The 26,071-nt window shown below is 37.4% G+C and overlaps 1 protein-coding gene across 3 annotated transcripts in view; it reads left to right on the plus strand.

Moving 5' to 3' along the window:
- The window catches only part of Sf3b2 (splicing factor 3b subunit 2), a 92,456-nt gene that overhangs the window by 34,374 nt on the left and 32,011 nt on the right, over positions 1-26,071 (plus strand). For all 3 annotated transcript variants that reach the window (XM_089091573.1, XM_089091575.1, XM_089091574.1), the window contains exons 3-4: positions 15,716-15,821; positions 23,600-23,813. In XM_089091573.1, coding sequence (XP_088947699.1) covers positions 15,716-15,821; positions 23,600-23,813 — 320 coding nt within the window. The remainder of the gene's footprint in view (positions 1-15,715; positions 15,822-23,599; positions 23,814-26,071) is intronic.

Consider the following 26,071-nt stretch of genomic DNA (forward strand, 5'->3'; position numbering starts at 1 on the left):
ATTCAATTGTGGGGAGGTAGGGATTTCAATTAAGGTCTCCATTGTTTTAAAAGTGTTTTATTTGGATGAGGGAAAAAGTGAGGTTTACTATCATTTTATACATTCCGAGATGCATTTGGTTTATTCGAATTTGGGAAATTTTGGGGTAGCTTTCATGGATTTGGTGGGTCAAATTATACCTCCTCTTGATAACTTTAATGAATCCAGGAGTGTCTCTTTATATTATTGTAACTAAAATATCAGCGTTAATAAATTCAAAATTAATAAATATATTCCTGTCTGAGGGGGGCAGGGTATGTGAGGTCAGTAGTTTTAAAATATAATACTGATCGAGTGGATTGTCAAGGTGTCCAGCGGATTTGTTTTGAAACAGGTCAAATGTGTTTCAGATGTGCTGTCCTCATATCAGCATTCGAGCCTCTGGCTTGGGACGCTAGCAAGAAAAATTTAAACATTTGGGCTGTGCATGGGAAGGATGGGTCCGTTTTCCCTATTGTAGATTTTTCTCGTTTGGAGGGGCAATATCCAATAATACTTCGATCCATTGACATTTTTGAAAGGGCTAATACCCATTTAAATATTGGCGTTACTGTGGTACAATACGAAACAGAATTTGAAGATGGAACTCACTCTAAAAAGAAGGAGGTTGTATTCCCCGTAAGGGGCCCCTCAGTTGATTTGGTTAAACACTGGGTTTGGTTGCTATACACGCCACCTAGTCAACCGAACACAATCGGTCATTTTAACCCTATCACTGACATTAGTAGAGTTCTGGGGGAGGGTAAAAAGGGGCGAGGGGTACGTTTCTACTGTCCAACATGCCTCTCTAGATTTTGGACTGAATTAAAGTTGCAAAATCACATGAGGCATTGTAGACGGCATGGCTATCAGACAGTGGAAACGGTTTCAGGGGATAGGGCCATTTTACGTTTTAAAAATTTCCAAAACACCCTTCTCCAGTGCAACAAAATATCTTTGGACTGTGAAGCTAAGCTGGTGGAGGTGAATGACCCCCAATATCCAAACCGAGTCAAAGAACATCAGGCTATTGCAGTGTCCTACGCCCACGCGCAAAGAGACAGTTCTAACACCATGCGTTTGTTAGAAATAGTTGAAACATTGGATGAGAACGAGCGCATGGTCAAGGCATTGACTAAACTGATTGGCACGGCTAATGGTGCTATTTCTCGTTTGAGAAATACGCATTATCCAATGGTGTTGTCTGCAGAGGATCGTCTCGCGATTAAAAATCAAAAAATATGTTGGGTTTGTAAGGGGGAGTTTCCAGAGGGGGATAAGGGGACTAAAGGGAAAAGCGTGGGTCGGGGGAAATTCAGAGATCATAATCAATTGTGTCAGGAAATATCCTCGGGGGGAAGTAATTTTAGAGGGGTTGCGCATCAATCGTGTAATTTAAATGTTAGCCAGCGGTTTTTTATCCCTGTTTTTATTCATAATTCCAATTATGACTTAAAATTTATTTTACCGGCACTGGTACGTATGCATAGGGAGGGAGGGGGAGTAGATTTTCCATGAGTAAGTAGTTCATTTACTTATTACATAATTCCCAAATCGGCTGAGAAGTTACTGCTTCTCGAACTGAAATGGCAGGTAGTGGATAATGAGCAAAAGTTCTGGACTAAAATTAGATTTTTAGAGTCCTGTAGTTTTTTCCCCAAGGTATTGAGTCAGTTGATTAAAGTGCAAAAAAGGGACAATTATGATAGCTTTCCCTTGCTTAAACAGCACTTTCCAGACGGGGAAATATATGACCTGTTGACCTGCAAAGGTATATACGCATACGACTATTACTGTTCTGGCGCTCGCTTAAGTGAGGAGAAACTACCTCCAATTGAAGCTTTTTACAATTCACTGACCAACAGTGAATGCACAGCCGAGGAGTATGAGTTTGCCAAGAAGGTGTGGTCCAAGGGGGATTGTAAAAATGGGTGGGATTATTCTAGACTGTACTTGGCCAGTGACGTTCTAACTCTGTTGGATATAGTCTGTAAGAATACAGACCAAATCTATTCAGAGTTCGGGTTAGATATAGGATATTATTTTTCTACACCCCATTTAGCGATGTATTTAATTTTAAAAATTAGCAGGGATGACATCGGCCTAATCACCGATGTAGATCAGCACCTTTTTGTAGAGCGTTCAATGAGGGGGGGGTATGTTTTTCATGGGGACCGCGTCTTATCAACCGATCCGAGCGGACAAAGCACCGGTGTAAAGTCAAATGCAGTGTTCTTGGACATGAACTCGTTATACCCCTCGGCAATGTCCCACTACTCTTTGCCGTGTGGGAACTATCAATGGCTTGAGAATCCATGTGAGTTCCCCGACATTACCACCGTCGAGGACAATGGGCCACAAGGATGGTTCTTTGAAGTTGACGGTCACATTCCGCTGGCGCTTCACGACTCAGTCAAAGATTTTGTCTTTCCCTGTATCAATCGACCCGTGAACAGGGAATCTCTGAGCCCCTACAATCGATCATTGTTTGAGAATATGGGAATGCATTGGACCCCCTCCAAACAGAAACTGATAGCTGATTTGGACCCTAAAGAGAATATGGTTGTTCACCATGTGCTTTTGCACTGGATGGTGAGCAACTGTTTCAAGATCACTAAAATACACAGGGTCCTGGAGTTCAATCAACGACCCTACTTGAAAACGTTTAACGACACCTTTGTTGATAAACGTTCTAGGGCAAATTAAAAGGTGGAGAAGGAAATGTACTAGCTCGGTGTAAATTCAGCGTTTGGCAACATCTGTGAGAGCGTACGTAATATATCTTACTGTCATATTGTGACTGGCCCACGTGAGTGTGTACAAATTATTGCCAATCCCGATTTTACATAGTTCACAAACATAGAGACTGGTATGGTTCTTCTACACAAGCGAAAGCGAAATGTGGTACTGAACAAGAATATAGCAGGCGGCAGTTCAGTACTAGAAATTTCGAAAAAGCTCATGTTGTCGTTCTTTTACAATGTGTGTAAGGTGCAATGGCCACGGGAGTGGGAGGTTCGAACTTACTATGGGGATACAGATTCTCTGTTGTTAAAGGTAAATGGGACTGAATGGGATTTATTGGGTGATTTGCAAAAGGGGGTGCATATCAGCTCGCGGATGGATTTCACCAACTGGAATCCATCTCTCTACCCCGAGTTGGTGAAACGTCAAGCCTCCAACCAACTATTAATGTTAAAATCAGAGACGGGGAGTGATTTGATATCCAGGGGGTGTTCCCGGGCCCCAAAGCTTATTGCGTGGAAACTCATAGTGGGGAAGAAAAGAAGGCGTGTAAAGGGGTGCCTACATCTTGTGTAAAGAGCAATTTCAACATGAGCGTGTACAGAGACTGTCTAGAAAGTAGCCTAGTGCGGAGAACACAAGTGCTTGCAAGTTACTCTCTAGAGTATAATCATTATGCTGTGAGAGTGGAGAAGAATGCAATTTCGTGCATATCCAACAAAGTGTATGTGCTCGAAAATGGTGTGAGTGTTCTACCCCACGGTCACTACCGTATTTCAAATCGAGTTGAATGCATAGACTATAGCAATCAACTTGGTCTGGATAAATTAACCTAACCAACTAACCTCCACCCCAACCTGTTCATAAATTAACTAATCCCAATCTCACTAGCTTAACCACTGACCCATCCACTAACCTGTAGCAGCCGCAGTGACGACAACTATTCTTTTTCCACCGCCGCTCCCGGAGGGAGGGGGGGGGGTCCCGCCCGCGGCCGGCCGGCCTTCGGCCCCGCGGTCCCCGGGGGGGGGGTCCCGCCCGTGACCGGCCGGCCGTCGGCCTCATGGTCCCGGGGGTGGGGGGCCCTGCCTTTAAATTCATAACGTTCAACTGTGCTAGTTCATGTTCCAAGTGTATTTTTTATTGTTGTATAGAAAGTGTTTTTGTACAGAAAAGTGTTGTACAAACACTGCTGTAGATGGACTGAAAAGTGTTGTATAGAAAAGTGTTTATAGACAAAAACGGTTGCTGATGGACAAAAAAGTGTTTTATAATGTACATAAAGTGTTATCGTTGTTCCTGTTGAACAAATAGAGTTTTCATGTTGACCATGAAATTTTTTCAATTGTTCTTGTTGAACAGGTGTTATTATTTTTATCGTTGTGAAGTTCATGTTGACTGCAAATATTTGTTTTCATGGAGTGTCGAAATAAATGCTGTCACGAAATATAGTTTTTTTGTTGTTCTTGAATAGACAGATCCATGCGGGAAATTACTACTTATTCATCGAGCACGTATGATTTACAGTTAGTTGCATTCCAACTGTTGTCAACAGCATGTATCAGTTTAAAACTCCCTTCAGATCGTTTCTGTGTGGTTCCTAAATGTCGGTGAAAACAACACTTTTAGCTAAAATAATTCAAAATTGCGATAAAATGTTTTTGGAAAAACCGAAAAAAATCTACTATTGCTATAGTATTTGGCAGGAGTCCTATGATAAAATAAAAGCTATTGCCATATCCATACCAATACAATTCATACGGGGACTTGATGTTTTCAATAGTATTGAATCGAACTCGTGGCTGATTATTGATGATTTGGCTGAATCCATTGAACAGTTCTCACAGGATATGCTACAACTGTTCACCGTTCGCTCCCATCATGAACACATTTCCGTTACTCTGGTTCTACACAATCTGTTTCATCAGAGGAAATGTATGCGAACCCTTGCTTTGAATTACACAGTCTATATTATCCATAGAGTTGTTCGTGATTCTAGCTGGCTCATAACTCTCAATAAACAGATATATCCCGGCGCCCCGACATGTTTGTTGTCAGCATAAACTCAGGTAACTAGCAAGCCCTACGGTTACATTTTGCTGGATCTTAATCAGAGCACGCCCGAGGATCTACGTGTAGTCACCGACATTTTCAACAATGAAATTACAGTAGATCTTCCGGTGAACAGTAGAAAAGACTATCAGTCACCATTATGACACTGAAGAAACTACAAGAACAACGACATCTGTTTTCCGTTTTAAGCACTTCAAAACCATTGCTTAGGATGGCTATACTTAAACAAGTGTTTTACAATAATTTTGATAATCTAATATCTGAACTATGTTTAAATTTAACTTAGTGCAATGTTCAATTGCCAGAAGTTGTTAGACAGCAGACACATCACCATCGTAACACTGTACGTGTGTTGGATTGACAAAACAAGGGAAACAAATTTAAAACACAACGACTCCTTCAAGCAGGCGGTAGCTTTTTCACACTTTTACTACCGATAATTGCAGGACTTGTAAACAGTTTTCTCTAGTGAGAATGGCAAAACCCTATAAATTGACACCATTTGAACTTGTCCTCTCGCCCATCGAACATTTTGAAGACAATCTAAGCAAATTCATTAATGATGAGAATATTGCCGATGACAAAAAAATGTTTTTACTTCAAGATATATTGCGACGTGTGGACAAACATAAACCTTATCGTGAGAGACTTACTATCAATCCCTCTAAACATGAAACATCTCAAGATTCTGCAGCAGCATCAAAGGAGAAGGAATTGAATTCAATTGTATTGAAAATTGGAAACCTATTGCCACTCACCTATCGAGAACAGAGTAAAAGAGTATTATCTCATGAGTCTTATCTCATGTTGGAAACTGGCGATCAAGTTCAAGTCGAGAGCACAGGGAAACGAATTATAATTCAGGGAAAAAGTTATAATCTAGTTGATTTAATTTGTGATATGGTGACGAATCGTAAAGGACTCATATCCTTTGACGATAATCTATACACCTTTCTGTGTGTATCAAACTTTCCCAAAAGTCTTATTGGCAATAAGCAACTTCTAAAGAAACTAAGAGAATATAGTCCTCCAACACTACCATTCAAAAAAGAAGAAGATTCAGTATTTAAAGATACCAGCAGTTCCATTGATTTTACAACACTTGTGGTTTCTAGTCAAAAGCGAAGACGAATTGATTTACCCTCCGTTGTGTAAAAGGGGAGTGGACATTACACTACGTGTTTACGTTCAAAATGGATGAAGTTCTGAAAGGTGTCTATGAAAATAATGGCGAAGCGGGAAGTTTAAGCTCTCCCAAAACACTTTCCAAAGCTGTCTCCGGCACCACCACATTGAAAAATGCGAAAGAGTATCTAGAAAATGAACCGAGTTACACACTACATCGGAATCACAGGCTTCGCAGTAAACAATATCGACAAACTAAAGCCTTTGTTCCTCTGCATATAATTCAAACGGATCTTTTAACTTTAGACACACTTCAACAGCGTCACAATGCGCCATATCAATGTATTCGGGTGTAAATCAATGTCTTCTTTCGTTATGCATATGCCATTCCGCTACGGTGAAAAAGAGGTACTGAAACTGCAAGAGCCACTGAAAGTATTCTATAACAGGATTCATATAGAAAAATTCAATCGGATCGTGGCAGTGAATTTGTTAATCCCCATGTGCAAAAGGTTCTTTTGAAATATAATACAATACTTTATCATAGTCACAGCCCGATAAAGGCTGTATTTGCTTAACTATTAATAAGAACGATTCGTATATTAATTTCAAGATATTTCACATTTAAAAATACACCGGCTTTTATTCATGATTTATATAAAATAATTTTTATTTATAATCAAGAACCCCATCGATCTCTGTCCAACTCTACACCACCTGATGTTCAATACAATTAAAACGAATTTGATGCATTTCTAAAGCAATACTCCAAGGGTGAAAAACGGAAAAAAAAAGAAGAAATTAAATGCTGGTGATACAGTTAAAATTAATATAACAACCAATATTTTTTAAAAAGGAACTTATTTATCGAGCACCGAACTTTTTAAAGTGTCCAAAATCCTCGACTCCAAGCCCACGACATATCGACAGCGAGACACCAAAGATGATGAGATTCTCGGCGGTTTTTATGAATATGAACTGCAAAAAGTTAGAAACACTAGTGAAATTTATCAAATTGAAAAGATATTAAAGAGTCGTACACACCATGGCAAGAAACAGGTGCTTGTTTGCTGGCTAGGATACAACTCAGATTTTGATTCTTGGGTCAGTGCTGAAGATATTGACAATGCCCAATGATTTCTTTGTGACTTTCATGTCCAATGTTTCTGATCCTCTCTACAATGACTTGAATAGAACAAGTGATTTTTGGACGAAACTCTCCCCCTCCATCAAATTCGATGACGATGGAAAGTATGAAGTGGCTCTTGTCTACTGTATTCTCAAAAATACCTATGACATCCTGAGAAAGGATTGTAAATATGAAATAAAAATTATACCCTATGATTGGCCGCCGCCATCATCAGGTGATCAAGAACAAATTCAAAAAATCAATTGGATGGATTATCCATATATTGAATTACCCTATGAGGAACTCACCTGTATTAATGATTTATGTCGTTCTATTAATAAAAGAATTTCCGCTCGTAAAAATGGGGCTTTTCATTTCAACTATTCAAAGGAGGAGGGCAAGATCTACATTAGTTCACCTATTGCCAGTGAAAAGGTTATTCTCAATGATAATCTAAAGGATGTTCTTGGCTTTAAGCTCAATATAATCAATGGTAAAAGTGCCGGAAACACTACTTTCATTTTTGCTGACAACCCGCCTGCCTTCACCGCAGACACTTGTATATTTCTCTACGCTTCATTTGTGGAAACATCTCGGGTTGGTAATTCAAATATTCCCCTCCTACGAGTTCTTGAACGAAAAACCAATCAAGAACATATTCACCACTACGATATAAAGCATCTTCAACATATTCCCGTAAACACTTCCTATTTGGAACTCTGTCAGTTAACACTAAGAACCGAATTGGGTGATCCAATAGCAATTTCAAAAGGGTTGGCTGTGATTACATGCCATTTTCGACCCATCGTTCAAAAGCAAGATGTCTAATAAAAAAGTGGTATTCACTTGTCCTGATATTGACTGCTATGTTAATACTCTTGGCCCAAGACAACACGGCAATGGAATGGACTATTACAAAGGGCGCTCGTCATTGTCTGGCTACGTTCTTGGCAGTTGGTTTGCTAAGCTGTTTCGCTCTTCACTACCACTGGCTAGAAAATATCTTGTACCGGCTGCGACAGATTTTGCATCCTCTACGCTATACGATTGGGGCTCTGGCAAGGATTTAAAAAAAGTGCTTCGGAAAATCTTAGGTCCAGTGCGTGAACACTTGGAGAGAAATTAAAACAAAATGGTAAAGGCTTAAAAAGGTCGAGAAACATTGCATCCCTCATCAGTTTCGACTCAGGTCGGAAACTAAAGACATCCCTCTTGTCAAAGAAAAGAAGGAAAAAGCGGACACGTGCTGTAAACAGAAGTCCCAGGAAGAAAATTGTCAGATCGAAACTAAATTTCTTCTCCTAAAATGTCCTACCTACCACATAAGGATTCTCAACCTTCAATCACCACCTCATTGAATCTATTCAGTGCTGAAAATGTTGATGTGAGTGTCAAGCATGGATACTATGAACAATTTTATCCACAAAAACCCATCTCCTATAATATCAACTTTCAAATTTATTCCAATGAATACTAATTTATGGACATGTCTTCAACATTTATAGATTTGAAAATTAAAGTCATGAAATCCTATAATACAATGCCAATTCGGGGCGATGGAATATCCTATGAAAATTGTATAGTACATAATTTATTTCGTCAAATCAATTTCTACATCAATGGCACGCTGGTGAGCACAGGCAACAATCTCCCAAATTATACGAGCTTTATTTAGTTAAAATTGATGACACCCAAGTCATACAATAAATTGAGAGGCACCTCCAATGGACATGAATCTTTTACTAATACTGATAGTAAAGACGCAATTAAAAATGCTGCAACTAGTGAATTACATTTAGTTGGAAAAATATATCATGAAATATTTAATATACCCCACTGGCTGCTGCCCAATGTTAAAGTGGATATAAAACTAACGCTTGCATCCTCCAATTTCATAGTGAGAAAAGAACTTGCTGCCACTCCTGATGTAAGTCTCTCCCTCACTTCAGCAATACTACATGTACGCAAACAACAGGTAATGAGTTCTGTTGCTTTGGCCGTGAAAAAACTGAGAGCCAATGGCAACAATATTAAACTACTTGTTCCTCATACAATCACCAATCAGCGTCATATTGCAATGGGCTCACGCACCTTCACCGATTCATCCTTTATCAATGGTGTAATTCTGTCAAAACTAGTGTTGGCATTTGTAAAAAGCGCCAGTGCAATAGGATCATGGACTGAATGCCCACATAAATTCGAGATGTTTGGACTTTCATCTCTTGTGTGCAAAGTAAACGGTATCCCACTCTACAATCTATCTTTTTGATAAATCCTATAGAACATTGTACGAGTTGACCATGCAAACCCTAGATCATGACTCTCAACTATTTGAAAATGGTATAACCGAAGATATGCTTGCTAAAACACATGGTAGCATTGTACTTGATTTGTCTGGTACACAGGATATGAGTATAGTACGTACAGGGAGTTTGCATTTAGTGTGTACATTTGCCAACCCGTTAGCTGAGAGTATTTCACTAATCTCGCTAAATCAATATGAAACTTATTGGTAAATCAATCTCGAAGGCAGTGTTCTACTATACTTGGCGCCATGAACACCAGTCAAATACTCAATGTATTTAATATGGACCCCTACATGTCCCAGTACAAATCCTATTGTCTGCCCTCGGACTATCTTGGAAAAATTCAAAGTGTCAACAATACCTTGATTATTGTTAATAGCAGTCCGTCGACTGTGCTGACGGGTCATTGGCTGTGCATCTTTCAAACAATGAAGACGATTGAATTTTTTGATCCTCTTGGTCTACCCTATACATTCTACACACCCCACATCAGCAACTATATTGAGAGCAGGGGGAAAACTATTATTCAAAATTGGAAGAGGGTTCAGGATCTAACAACTAAAAGCTGTGGCTTCCAGGCACTACTATATTTTGTGATCCGATGTCGTGGCTATACTTACAAGCAGTTTCTCCACATTTACGTTGACAATCCTCGTCTGAATGACTTTCTAGTGGAATATATCCTCTCAGACCTATATAGTATTGATTTCAGTGCCCTAAGAGTAAAGTGCTTAAAAAATGTTTGTGAATTTGTTTATTAATAAAATGCATATATATATACAACAATGTCTTTAAATCTTCACTTTAGATTTCTTCATATTCGATGTATAGTCAACTGTCATGAACCACTAATGCTGGTAAATCATTTAGATTCACAGTATATTGATCTTGATTGACTGCAAAGTCAGGGTCACATTTTCTACAGTAGAGTGTGACTTCACTCTTGTCATATCTATTTGTATAGTCAATGATACTATTTGCATTCATATTATGAAATTCACGAGTTTCAATCTGTCTATTTGAAGCAATATCACATACAATGTTTTCAACTGGTGAATCACATTCGGTAACTGCCAAATAAAAATTACTTGGTTTATAATCATAGTAGGTGGTGTCATCACAACGATGACGTAGAAACCAGATTGTCTTGTTACCCCAACAGTTGAATCTTAGACCAGATTCCTCTTCCCAGAATAATTTAAATCCACGACGATACCAATCTCGTAGAAATAAACTAAAATCACGTTTAGGATTCTTTCCAATCATAGCGGGGTAAGTATTCTCCCACTGATCACATTTATCATAGTGAGAATTGGAGCACAGGTGCCCTCTAGGATGAGAGTCACACACCTCCTCAAGACATGAATTACATCCGTTAATTTGTACTGCATAGCCTCTATGTAATTTACAAGGATTACATAATTTACACTTTTCCCTATAGTTATCAATCATTGTACAATTCCCACATTGATTCCAACTGCCAAGAGTGTACATGCACAATGGACATATATAGAACATTTTTCAGTTTCCGATGTCAACTCACTCACAGCTAAAACGAAACTGATCCTCTTCGTTCGATAAATTCAATGAGAGGGAACTGGGGGAGAGAGGAGTAGCTCTGTAACGTTAGCTCTTTCGAATGATGGGGGGGAGCCATCTACATTGAATCCATTGGCAATGTTTTCAAAAGTATATCCACAATATGATTCTGCTTTGTTTCAATTAATATATCAATAAATTGACTATAAGCATTTGAGTCAAATTTTAAAAGTTTCATACAATAGTCCAATGGGGGAGAATCACTCCTCATTATATTGTTAAGTGTTCTCTGACAAGAGAATATCCTGCGTTTAAGAGATAACTCGAGAATTTCATCATCCAAAATCAAATGTTTTTCCTTAAACACTAGATTTGATCTAATTCTATCTTTCTCAAATTTATTCATTTTTCAGTCCTTTCACTCTGACTGTTGACTCTAGACTGAGCCTGATTCGTTAGCCCTACCAAGAAACGAAAAGAGAACATTTTTTATTTCAAAACAATTTTATTGAATAATTACAACAACATCAATAATATAGAGCATGTACAATTAGCGATACTGTATATTGTCTTCAATATGTTTCACCAATGCACTTAAAGCACATTGAAGTATATTCACATGTGCTATATCAAATTTAGCGGCAAAACATAATTGATCCTCCATTTTAAATTTGCTCAAGGATATCACATATCTTGCATATACTGCATCCCATACCAGACAAAGACGTGATCCTTTCGTAATTTCCACCGCAATGTTTGGTGCTCTTGTACCATTATCATCAACTCCACTATCAACTTCTAATAGAGTAAACATTCCACTCATTATTACAAATATATATCCAAATGAGTAAAGTCAAACTGTTCTTCTTCTCACTCCTTGAATTCTATTCACAGACTAATAAAACTATAACAAAAATCCTTTCTTTATATTCACTCCGCCGCTACTATGTAAACAACGCCCTCTGATTGGCTGAGAAGGAAACACGGGATCTAACTGTTTCCGGGAAACTCATAACATTTGGCGAGAGCAACAACAACAAATACTATTTCTGGATCATAACATTCACGATCGATTATGCAATCAAGTTCTCGTATATTCACTTCCTCCTCGAGTCCTATATCAATAACATATTTCCCTTTAGAATTCATTGCGCATGTGAAACCTTCTTTCCGGAGTTATTACACATAGAAACATCAAATAAATCGACCTTGGAAAAAGAGGTCATTGACCGATTACGCAATCATTCTCCCTAGGGAGGCTATGCCCATATAAGGAGTTCGTTCAGTAATTATAGGGTCACTTCTACTATTGATTCGATCTATGCGCCTTCTGCAAAATTGGAGGAATTTAGAGGCGTCAGAACCTTTGGGGGTATGAAGGATTAAAAAAATAGGAAATCTTTTTAGTATCCCTTTTTTACATTCTGTCAATATTTCTGTTTAACCTATCTGTAAAATTTATTTGAAAACAAATTGCAGAGTTATACTCTAAATGAGGATCCCATGCAACTGAACCCTCGCTTAATTGAACTTATATATATATATATATATATATATATATATATATATATATATATATATATATATATATATATACGTGGAAAAACTCATTCAGATGCAAAACTGATTCGTTCTTTATTGCTACTGTTTATTTTCAACACTAAAATTAACTACGAAACAATTTCTTGGGAATTTTAAAAAGAGCCCGATACCCGGACGTCTTCTTTTTCTTTTCTTTTTTCCTTCAGCGCTAGCGGGTCGTTGGAGGATCGTAGAGGTGTTGAAATGGGTAACTATTCAGGGTTCTTGGAATTAGGGTCTTATTTCCCCCATTCCATAAAAGTATGCAGTAACTGGTCACTAGTTTTGATGTTACTTAGCATACCTCACCCGAAAGTTCCCAAAAAAGACGATTGATTCACTATTCAAAGCTGCTTTTAAGTATAATAATCGCTACTGTCGCAATCTTCTTTTAGATCCTTTTTTGCTGCCGAAATTTTTAAACCTCTCAATTGATCTTCAAATTATATTTTACTATTGTGTATTCCTAGAATAGAGACTATGCCGTGCTAAAATTTAAGCCCTACCAGAGAAAAAGCTATTTAAGGCCCAAATTCAGTGACTCTCTCCTCCCCATTCATACATTTTAAAACAAACTAATTATAATATTTGATCAGCGACCGAACCGAAAGCAAAATTTGGGCTTCTAGTCAGCACTATTTCACGATTGTTCTAAGGCTGGGGGCCCTACCAGAGAAAAAGCTATTTAAGGCCCAAATTCAGTGACTTTCCCTCCTCCCCATTCACACATTTTAAAACAAGCTAATTATAATATTTGATCAGTGACCGAAGCGATAAGCAAATTTTGGGCTTCTAGTCATCGCTTTTTCACGCTTATTCTTAGGCTGGGGACCCTACCAGATAAAAAAGCTATTTAAGGCCCAAATTCAGTGACTCTACCTCCTCCCTATTCATACATTTTAAAACAAACATAATTATAATATTTGATAAGCGAATAGAAAAGTGAATAGAATTATAATGTTTGATCAGCAAAATTCAGTGAATAGAATCAGGGTTTTATTTCCCCCATTCCATAAAAGTATGCAGTAACTGGTCACTAGTTTTGATGTTACTTAGCATACCTCACCCGAAAGTTCCCAAAAAAGACGATTGATTCACTATTCAAAGCTGCTTTTAAGTATAATAATCGCTACTGTCGCAATCTTCTTTTAGATCCTTTTTTGCTGCCGAAATTTTTAAACCTCTCAATTTTTCTTCAAATTATTTTTTACTATTGTGTATTCCTAGATTAGACACTACGTCCTGCTAAAATTTAAGCCCTACCAGAGAAAAGGCTATTTAAGGCCCAAATTCAGTGACTCTCCCTCCTCCCCATTCATACATTTTAAAACAAACTAATTATAATATTTGATCAGCGACCGGAGCGAGAAGTAAATTTTCGGCTTTTAATCAGCGCTATTTCATGCTTGTTCTAAGGCTGGGGGCCCTACCAGAGAAAAAGCTATTTAAGGCCCTAATTCAGCGACTCTCCCTCCTTCCCATTCACTCATTTTAAAACAAACTAATTATAATATTTGATCAGCGACCGAAGCGATAAGCAAATTTTGGACTTCTAGTCAGCGCTAGTTCACGCTTATTCTTAGGCTTTGGGTTGAATTAAGTCAAATAGGGTTTGATCTAAAGGCCCAAATTGCAGCCCCATGGTTTAATTAAATGGAGGTTGAGCTGCAAGGGGGTTGCTTTAAATGGGTGCTTAGTTAAATGGTGTATGAGTTAAATTTGTTCGAGTTAAACGGGGGGTGAGTCGCACGGGGGTTGAGTTAAACGAGGGTTCAGGTAAACGAGGTTGAGCTGAATAGGGATTTAGTTCAACGGGATTTCAGTTAAATGGGGTTGAATTAAACGGGATTGAGTGGCTTGTGGTTGAGGTGAATGGGGGCTGAATTGCACGGGGCTCATTTGAACGAGGGTTCAGTTAAATGGTTCGGTTGCACCGGAATCAGTTACACGTATAGCCTAAAGGTTGAAGAAGGGATTTATAAAGTGTAAGGAAATTACGAATATTAAACTTCTTAAAACATCTTTTCAGGGACAAAAGGCAAAAAATTAGGATTCATCAGAGCTTCAAGAACATGTTTATCGAGTTTCAAAGACGAGTTCTTCTTTTTTGAATTTTCTCAAGTTTTTTTTTGTTTTTGTTTCGCGTACTTTATTTTAATTGCTTTATAAGTAAGTAGCAATGGGTTTATTTAAAAAAAAAAATATATATATACATCATCGATTCCCTGAAGCAATGCTTGTGCGGGAGAAAACCCACCTAATAAATCAAAAAACCAAGACACCAAAAAAAAAAAAACAAAAAAAAAAAAGAAAAAGAAATAAAAACAAAAAAAACATAATTATAGCTCAACTTACCGGACCCGAAAACCAACGAACCTCCAAAAAACACCCAACAAAATTATAATAATTATAAACATATTCAGCTGCAACTAAACCCTCCTCAAAAACAAAACTTAAGTGGCGTGGAAAAATCCATTCAAAATATACACATCAAAACAATGGTTCTTTAGCGACTTAAGAAAATCCTGCAAACCCCCAACATTCCTCAAATCCTCTGGCAAACTCTCCCAAACTAATGGAACAACATGGCGAATTGAAAACCTAGACCTAGACGTGACCACAGCTGGTCTTCGCACCAACTGAGAAGATCGTGTCAAATGATCGTGAGTAGTAGACGCAAGACTAAACATTCCTGAAAAACATGATGGTAACTCCGAAGCTAAATATTTAAACATAAACAGAGCATTATAGAATACACATATTCCTGCCAACAGTAGAATTTTATACTCGCGGTAAAGATGCCTCACCGATACAGATAGGTCAATTTGATTACCATACAAAACACTAATTGCCATGTTTTGCGTTACACGGAGCGGAGGGAGGTGAGTTACGAATTTTTTTGACCAAACCATACAACAGTAAATGAGATATGGGTGAACCATAGAAATATACAACATTCTCAGAACTTCACACGGAAAAAGATACTTAAGTTTACGAATAATACCAATATTACGAGAAAATTTGCTTTTAACAGATGCAATATGGTCTTTAAAACTAAGGCTTTCATCAATTATAACACCAAGGTATCTAGTACTAGTAGATCTTACAATAGTATGGTGCCCTACTTCTATACTATTAATCCATGGATAATGTCCAGTAATTCTATAATTGCTATAGTAAGTCTATAATTGCTTTATAGACTGAAAATGGTCCCCGTTTGCCTTCAATTCTTGAAGATGTCCTCAAGTTAAAAGAAGAGAGGGCGAAACAGCTTGGTATTAAGGTGGACGAGCTTGATACAATTGGTAAGTTTTTATAAATAAGAACTTTCTTCCTTTATAATCTATATCTATGAATTGCAGCTCAAAAGCCTGAATTTACTAAGATGTGGGTAGGCAATGTCGAATTTTAATATAAAGTGACAAAGGGAAATTTTGTTTATTTACTAACGTATAAAAAAGATTTAATAAACTTGAGCTTGAAGTTTCAAACATTTGACTAGTCGACTTAAAGAGAACGGCTTATATTATCAAAGGTCACTGGAATTGAAGAAACATGCTCGTTGCTTGCTTGGGAAGTTTAAGCAGTTAAAAATAGAATTTCCTGAATTTTATTTCTTGAATCTTATTTATTTTATTATTTGGATTTTATTTTATCTCGGTGCTTCACTGTGTATAGATTTGGAGTCCAGAGGGACTCATAACACAAAGCTTTTAGACAGACCAAGGACAATTTTTAAAGCCCCCCCCTCCCTCCGCTAAAGTAAAAATTCAAAATAAGGCATGCCCGCCAACACCTCCTGAAAGTTCAACTCGATCCCCCAAGCTGTTTTCTAAATGTTGCAGATACACTATTTCATGAATTGGAGCCACACGATATCTTACAATTTATACCTTCGGTGTTTCACCATGAAAAATAGTTCCAAAAACTTCTACTTGGGTCAAAGATTAAATTTTTTATGCCCTACTATTTTTTCCGCAGAAGGCTGTTTTAAATTCTCTTGTCCTATCCCAACATTCCCTGAAAGTTTCGACTTCGTCGCCCAAATCTGTTCTCGAGATATTCCAGATATTATGTTTCGAAAACTTGAGTACATATAATGTCTTTTAATGTACTCTGGTACGGAGGTTGTCTCAGATTACACCCTTTGTTAACTTCGGAAATCTTGGCATAGGGAACGACTCTAAAGAATTCAAAGCTGATCAGAGAGCCAAGACCAAACATGCTCACCTTTTCTACTAATGACGTATAGTATACCTTCGGGAAAATAGGAAAATAGGAAAATACTGAATATTTTTTTCAGTAATCTCGTTTGGCTTTAAAAACCCCATTTTTGATCGTTTCCTTTTCTTATATTATGGCAGGCCAATGTGGTTTAAGAAATTATATTCGAAGTTTCTTCAGAACAGCATTGCTGTTTTACTTTATTTTTAGATTGTCCTAATTGTTTTGAGCATTTTAATGTATCCTTGATGGCGAAAGTCTTACGTTTTCTAACTATATCTGTGACATGGTTAGGAAAATGGTGTTGATATATGTCGGATGTTTTTCAGAGAAAAAAACACAAAATGATGATTATGGGATTCAAATATAAAATGAAGCATTTAATATGTCATCTAGGAGGACATTTTTTTTCGTCACGACACGCCACCTGGTGGCTGAAGATGATATGGCGTAAAGAGAAACAATAAAAACGATTTTATTCTTGAAAGAAAAGACCTGATATGATGTTTTTATTGTTCTTGATTTGATGTTTTTTTATTGTTTTTTATTTGTTTTATCTTTTCAGCCACCAACAGGCTTAAAAATCCCTCGCATATTCACAGAAGAATAGGATAGTCATAAAAAAAATATAAACTTTGAAACATGTGATGGGTAAATTATGATAGACATGCAGCTGCGTCTCGCTATAAGTTTTTATTCGGGTATGGATAATTACAATATAGGCGTACACAGAGAATCTAATGGTCACATTCATCGTGTGGTTTGAAAATGTTTGTTGCTGTGAGAACATATGTTTTAAGATCTGCTCCACGTTTGCAAGCAATATCGAAGATACCTGTTTTCATAAAAAGTCACAACCTGAGCCACTTTCAGTGTTAGAAAAGGTGAAACTCAAGCGCTTCTCCGAGCTCCTGAGCACGTTTTCATGGGTCATATCGCGTTGCCCTTCGAAATGACTCAACAGTCTCAGCTAGTGTTTCAAATTTTTTATGCATAGCTTTCTCTGTGACAACTCTGGTCTCTTCTAGCCAAATTTTGACCGCTTCCCCGCCAAAGAGCACTCATTCCTTCACACACTTGAAACTGTAGGTAAAGGGATTGATACACATCCTTACCAGAGAGGACTGTTTTTTTGTGTTTGGAAGAAATCCTACTACAATAATGGTTTCCTTGTGTCCTGAGCCATCCGTAAAAGAGCCCACTACCTTTACGTAGTTCATGTGTTTTGTGGGATCCGCCAATCAGAAGGACAACGTTAGCAAGATTGCGGGTTCTGTCTTTCAGTATGATACTCACTGGTAAAGTTCTTTCTATGTGTTTCCTGTCCCTTAATGTTGGTCACTGGCAGGATCAAGAGATTTGGCCGAATTATGAGACCACTCATCTTGCTGTCCCACTGCAGGTCGCCTGCATTTTTCTTGATTGGCCTTCACTAAACTCCCTATTCCTATTTCACACTCCACGAATCAACGTGGTTGTGACAGCTGGTCGAGTCAGTGCACTTTTTTGTCTGGAATTGGCACGAACGTCGTGCTTCACCTCGAACAATGAAGTTTAGAAGAGAAGCCTAGAACTTCAGTTTATATCAAACGTTATGAAGGCGAAGCTGTGTGAACTCAAGTTGACATCAGTCGTTGTAAAAATACAGCACAGTTGCAAAGCCTACAGTCGATAAAAAGATTTAGCAAAGTGGAGCATCCGAAAGTTGTGCTATCTACTTTTTGGTAGACATCTTCAGAGGTCATGGGTTAATATGATGCTCAAGGGCTAATTCAGCGTACGTGAGAAGGTGTGGTCGTCACAATATTTTTACTTTTTCTTGAAGTTGCCAATCCCTTGTTTTTTTTTACCCCTGGCCAAGTTTTTAAATGGAGCAATGGACCCAAAATCTGTTTGAGTTGTCTTGCAAAGTGTTCTGAGATTTCAAAATTTCTGTCTTTTGTTGTTTAAATATAAAAAGAGAAAGCGCCGTTCTGTAGGGTTGGGGAAATGTGAGTGTCTTCTCGGTATGAAATGGGCTTAAAGTATAGTCAAAATGGGAAGCGTAAGAATACATTAGAAAAGCCTATGTCAGATTTGTAATTTTGTTTTGTGCATAGCCGTATCTTGTCTAAATGACGGTAATGGCACAAATTTTGCTTTGTAAGTTATAGAATCAAATGAAACTTAAGAAAATTGTCTTCTGTAGGCATATAATAGAATAGAGGTTTGGCCCACTCAAAGACATAACGCTACCAAAACGTTCGTAAAAAAGAAACCGCTCAAGAAACGGTGCATCTACGAAGCAACGCCACGTGTTGTTTATTTTTTTTCTGGTAGAGGTTAATATTTTGTGAAAAAAAATGCAGTCTGATCGACCAAAAAGCAATCTTTCGTTTGACCAGATGAAATTTGCATGTTAGCTAGGGCTTTTTCCGAGAAAAATGGCATTTTCCAGGAAAATTTTAACATTTTGTGTCGAATTTTGTATCTTAAGTCTCAGAAATATCACACAGTGTTAGCAAATAGATATTTAATTGATATTAATGAATAGAACAAAAAATAAGGATTCAGAAAATGTCCTCTTTCGTTTTTTAGCCTCATTAAAAATAAACATGTATAGCATGTTGCTGTAGGCTATTTTGGCGTTTATGGGATAGAATTGCATCTTCTACATTGGTGTGGACTGGTATCCCTGGTTTTCGGGATTAGTACCATTCATTGCCCAAAAACCACTATCGAACTAACTGCCGCAGTAGTGTGCCACCAAACAACTTTTTTGCGATAACCAGTCGTGGATCGCAGACTATGAACAAAATAGTTTTTTGGAAATTTTTATCTGATATCGGGGGAGGGGGGAGTGATACGGAGATGCTTAGGACATAACGGACATAGAAGGGGAACTGGTTGCCCTCAAATCACGTTCGGCCGACTAAAACTTCCAATAGTCGATCGAATGAGTCCCCTCCCAAGTTCCTATGATCACCCCCCTCCATGCGAAATGACCGAGGAACAAATAAAAATTAATTGTACGTGAGAGACAATTCGGTCTTTACTAAGCCAACGCTTGTGTGTTGACTCTGATTTTGAAAAGTTAACCCATGACAACAAAATCAACTTTTGAAGATATACTATCTCTCTACCTTGACGAATAAACCTCAATGAACTGATGAAAGTATATTACTAGTTTTCTTTTTTTTTTAACTCATTAAAAGATGAATCTTTTTAAAAATTTTGAGAGGCTGATTCTTTTGTTGTTATGGTTCGCCTCGGAAAAACTGATAATCTCTCGAGTAAAGGCAGGTGTGTTGCACCTTGTTTGATATAGAATTGAGTAAAGATTTTCAATCAGTAGGATTGAAGGTAAAAAATTGGTCAAATGGCCCCTTCAACATCCCCTTCCTGTCTCCCCATCCACGTTTTAGCAGAAATGTGGAGCTGATTTTGTTTAAAATGGAATAGCAAAGATATATTCAGTATGTCTTAATCAAGTCACAAAGATTTACGCTTAGCCTCACCAACATGCTAACGCCCACTATTAGCAAAATAGTAGGCATTCTACACCTTGTCTGAACCAGAACGGCTGGTGAATTACCGATCGGTGTGATTGGAAAACCCAAATATGGCCAAGCCGCTCCCAGCTGCGTTCTCCTCCTCCCCGACCTTTTTTACGACAGTGCTCAGATCTGGTTGAAACCTTTGGGGCGGGAAATTTTTTACCAAGGGGTCAGAACAGATAGATTCTCAGAAGAATCCATAACTTCTGAGCCCCACCTACTCTCGTTAATAAAGTTTTCGTGTTCACTTAGAATCGGCATGCGTGTTCTTACGGCCAAGGAGACACCGTTGTCCTCTACAGCCTAGGTGTTGCAGGTTTTAAAGTTTTCTGGCCAAGTTTGTGTTTCTTTGGGCCATAATTATGCTTTCTAGTAAGAAGCCCTGTTGAAGCTGGTAAGGAAGCAGACGCCAGTTTAAATTTGGAGTTTGACTGAAATCGTAAAGTACTTACAATATGGAACAGCTCCTGCCCCTATCGCTAAAATATTTTTATCCAGAATAAAAAAAAAGATTTAGAGATCCAAAAAAGAGCATTTTCCCACTGGCTCGAATGTGATGCCATCTACTTAGAAACTATTTGTGTTTGTGATGCCGGATGGCCCATTGGGTTTGTTGTTTTATTTTCTAATAATAAGGTATTTCAATCCATGCTATTGTATGCGCAAAGTGAGCCCCTCTGACATCCTCTTGCTCCCGTCTTCGCCAAGTGTCTTAATAGACAAGTAGGCAGGGTTTTTTTTTTCTATGGGCTTGAAACTTACGGGGCAAATACTCTGGACAACTAGGACATGAGCAGGATGATTTAGTAGGGTGCACATCCATTGTCCAACCTATGAGGTAGGCATGCTAAACCTTGTTTAAATCCGGAGTACACAAGGATTTTCAATTGGAAGGAGAACCAGAGAACTAGACTAGAGAACCTAAATGAACCTCTTTTAGTTCATTAAGCCCTTTCCAGTGAATCCCCTCCAATGTCCTCGCCAGCTTTTTAGCACAAACAAAGGCATGGTGGACCTTATTTGGATCGGAAATATACTATGATTTTCAGTCTGTGTGTTTGATGAACTCAAGAGAGGCTCGGAACCCCTCTAATATTCCCCCATATCTCTATCTTTTGATCAGAAATATAGCAATTTTCTACCTTGTTCATATCGAGAATATGTAATGGATTTATATTTATGATTTAAGGCACTATATAGATCCTCGGTCTCTCTAGTATCCCTTGACAAGTTCTGGAACCCCTTGGCTAAACAGCCAGTTCATGGCTTAGAAGGCAACTTTCATGTGCCGCAAGAGGAGTATTCGTGCATTGGTTTTCGATCTGATAAATTAAAATGTAAGACTCTTTTATTAAATGGTAAACCAGATTGTAACATCTGTTCGTTTGGGTGAAACTATCGTGCAACTTCTCAACCATATCTTTACCTCGGCCTGTCAATTGACAGATCAGTGCTAGAGATGCGACAATTACTAATTGTTCAATTGTGAAAATACAGTCCTTTCGTGTACGTTGGGCTTGTTGAGAATAAAAGGAAGTTTAATCATAAACTTTTAGCTCAATTTTAAGATGCAGCGGCCATTTTCTCTATCTTAACCTTTTCTGGAGAATGCCACTGCGTTTGATAAACGAAAATGTGCTCAGCATATTACAAATATTGCAAATTTCTCTTCCATCTACCTCTGTGTACAAGCAATATAAAGCATATGGCATATAACGCACATAACGTGTAGACACTCGGCTATAAACCTTAAAAATGCAATCCTTAATAAGATTGCCTGGTATTACGCTTCTGTAAGGACCCATCCATTGGCTGGTGTCCTAAAACAGTATTGCACCTTGTTTTAGGTCACGTTTCATAGTTGTTTGGAGAATTTGGTTTAGTCTTTATGTGTGTTTGAATATTAGATGTGTTTTGAGTTGTGTACTTCATCTGCTGTTGGATTAATAGGGGGTAAAATCATTCATTCGTTCATAATTCTTACTTTGCACAATTGGAGACACAAAGAGGGCTCGTGTCCCCATCAGCATCATCCCCTACCACCAAATTCTAGTAGAAAGGTTGATAATTTTTTACTAATCAGTTTGGAATTTATAGGACAAGTGTATTGGGAAAATGGGACATGAAAACAACGATTTTTAAAAGGGTACTCACCTCCTCCAACTTTTGCGTGAAATTGCTCATATCACTTGAAACTTTTGGGGCAAGTAATTTGGGCAAAAGGGGACAAAAAGGATTTATTTTCATTTATCTTCTCTTGTAAAGTGTCCGGATTCCCTTGAAATTTAGTTAGTAGTTAGGGGACTAAAACATAAAGTTTTACGATTTAGCATTTTACAGTCCAGCTTTTTACATTATTTCATTATGGAGGGATTTCTCGTGTATAGCGAAATGTGACTTGTTCTTCTTTAGTTGCAAAAGGTTACATAAATACTCTTAATTGGTCCATTTTTTTCATTTTCATTTTAGGCTAGAAAAAATTGTCTATGAGGAGGTTATGTATTGATTGTAAATAATAATGCAGCGCAATGACGTACCCAATCATTACTTAAGGGATTATGTGGCAATCAGTTGGCGATAGACAGAGTCAAATGTTCTTGCTATCAAATATATCAGTAGGAAAGGGTTATATAAATGTGCTAATTGGTCTACCTTTGCTCGTTTCCTATACGTTTTAGACTCGAAAGATGTTTCCTTGAGGTGGTTTTTCATTGATCATAAATAATAAAGCAGCGCAATGACGTTTCTCAATTACTTATTTTAAGGGGTTATGTGGGGATCATTCAGTAATAGATAGTAATTCAATTTTTTCTTCCTCCAATAAGTCAGAAACAAGAAATAGGTGTTAAATTTGAGGCCAAGTAACGAAGCCTTAGCTCACACAACCTGCATCTTTCCAAATAGCAAAGGGTAGGCTATTGTGTTTTGGCAAAGCTACATAGAATTAGCTCACATAAATGGCACGTAAAGCAACAATTTTGATTTAGTGTCAAGTAATAAAGTTGGTTTTAAGTAGTAACAGTTAAGTTTGAGGCTGTTTTTAAGAATGAGTCATCATTTTCTTCTAAGGAAGGATTTTTTGGAAATACCATTTTAAGGCATTGCAGGGTCGACACCTACGGAATTTAATCGATGGCAAAGAACCAAAACCAAAGTGTAGCTCCCGCAATATAGTTAAAGCGAATCCAATCAAATCTCAATGCAACACTCCACGTTGCCAGCAACGCAAATCTTAGTTATCCTTGTGACCATTATGTTCTAATGCTACTGCAATCTATTTCTTTTCTGATTTTTTTTTTTTTTTGAAATGCCTATTATTTTAGATCTAGAAGATGTACCAAAAGTTACACCACGGGGGAAACTTCAACCCAGGTCTTTAGTTCCACTAGATGACCAGATAACTGAAACAAGAGAAAAGAAGGAAAAGCTACAAAGACGGAAAAGGAAGAAAAAGAAGGGCAGACGAGTTAAAAACGAAGAACGGGTAACAGTGGTAACAGACACAGAGAAAGATGAAGATGAAGGAATAGAAATAGAGCAAGTTATCTTTTCCTTATTTCTCCCCCTGATACCAGGAATACTCTAGAGCTAATAAAGAAAAAATGTTGTTATCTAAATTTACCGTCATTCCAAGCAGCTAAAAAAGGGGAGGAGAGATAAGAAGTGTCCCTGGTACTTATAAAATATTCCTTTTTGAAAGTGCACATACTGTGGACTAGTTGGAGCAGAGAATCCAGTGTGTTAAACCATTAAGTCCCATCCCACCAGAACGATGTGTTTGGTGTGTCTAAGAAGCGCACAGATTGTGCATAAATTCTCATTCAAGGTCGTATCCAGGAGGGGGGGGGAATCAGGTTTGAACCCCCCTTAAAGTTTTTATCCGACTCTTAAAAAAAGTAAAAAAAAAAATGCATATAAACAAATTTCTGATGTGTTTTTAAAGTTTTATTTCCTTATGAGCTTTTCCACTGTGATTTTCTTTGCTAGCTCCTCTACACTGTTTTTTTTTCCAGTTTCTGAACTGCTTCTCTGATTTGTTAATTGTCTTTTCTTCTTTTTTTTTATCTGATGCCTTTGACACAAAAACCATTAGTCTGAAGAATATGGTCCCTTTAAGGCAGAGGCTATGTGTTTGAGAGGGTAAACTCAAGTGAAAATGAAAGATTAAATTTCTACCATATAGCATCATAATAAAATTTATCTTCAAACTTTCTCGAACATGGGAAACTGAAAGAAACAAAAACCCTAGGCTGTCGTTATTAATGGCTCTTGTGGTATACTGTTAGATGAACCTGGGTTTTTAATTTCTGTAGCCGGTTTCCAGTAAGTTTCTATTGGCTGGATAAATCTTCCGTATTCCAAATTTTTTTTTTATCTAAAGAAGGGTGTCAAAGAGACCATCCATACTTTGCATTTTCTTATCTTAATAGTCTTTTCCTGAAGTATTTGTTTTTCTCTGATTATTTTTGGATTTTAGGCAAGTAAATTGTATGGTCTTGTTTATGCTGTATTCTGCCCTTATAAGTTAAAAAGACCTAACTCCAAAATTTTCAGTTTGAGTTTTTATTTAGATTATGTGTCTCTGTCGGAAAGCGCACCTCTTTTTTAAAATATAAGGCCCAACTCCCGTAAATAAGCAAGTAACAGCATACTTTATATAGGCCCTAACTCCGTTTAGAGACCATTTTTATTTAAGAAGGCCCTAGGTATCAATTAAATAGTTAAAGCACCCTAAATCCAATAGGGTTTCTCACTTGGGGTCTTTAAAAATAAAGTAAAGAAAAACCGCTGGGAGTTGGGGCCTTTTCGGTTTGAAAATTACGAATATACCAAAGACTCAAATATACTAACACAAAACAACGATTTCAATATTGAACGAAGACAAAAAGGACCAGATTTAGGTGTGACAAAGAAGAGGACAAAAAGAATTTGGAAAATGAAAAGTATAAAACCTAAAGATTTAAAAAATCCTACAGAGCTAGGAAGTTGAGAGAAAACCACCCTCAACCTGCACTTTGCAATGAAAAATTAAGGCGTAAATGCAATTTAACCTTTTCAAAAGATAGCGCAAGAAAATGAATACTGAATTTTGGGGGGAAAGATTTTACTTGAAGGGATTCATTACATTATGTTCTGTAAAGCTACCAGTTAAGAGACGACGAGGAGTTTCAGAAACAAGGAACAGCTCGTTTATATATACTATCAATGACAGAGAAAGAAACAGAATTAGAGTATGTAAATTGTTGTTTTTTTTCTTGAATTTAAGATTTTTTGAGGGAAAAAAAACTCAGTCATTTACGACATCTTAGCAGATGTTGACAAAGGTGCAATGACAGGAAGGAAATCTAATGCGTCTGATAAAAAACGAAGATATCCAAAACCAAATAAAATAGATAGAGCTATAATTATTGATCATATAGAAGAGTACAACCCCAGTGTCGCACATTACAGAAGAGAACATGCCTCAAATAGAAGGTATCTTCCTAATGACACAACGATTTAAAGGATGCGCAATGATTTTTTAAGTACCGTCCAAGTTTTGATTTTTCTTATGATTTATATAGGAAAGTTGTAAATGATACGAATATCTCATTTGTAAGCTAGGCCATAAAGAATTCAAGGATATTTTAAGGAGAAGAGTTAATTCAAATTTAAATAGCATAATTAAAACCACAACGAAAATAATCTAAAAGAACCCGCACTAGATTACATTTATTGGAAAATGGCATATGGAAACGACCAAATAATCAGGAGATTTGTATTAAAAACTTGCAGAAGTAAACTATTCAGACAAA

Source organism: Artemia sp. Qi Xiang Cuo, chromosome 7 (assembly GCF_049724085.1).
Source record: "Artemia sp. Qi Xiang Cuo chromosome 7, ASM4972408v1, whole genome shotgun sequence".
NCBI lineage: Eukaryota > Metazoa > Arthropoda > Branchiopoda > Anostraca > Artemiidae > Artemia > Artemia sp. Qi Xiang Cuo.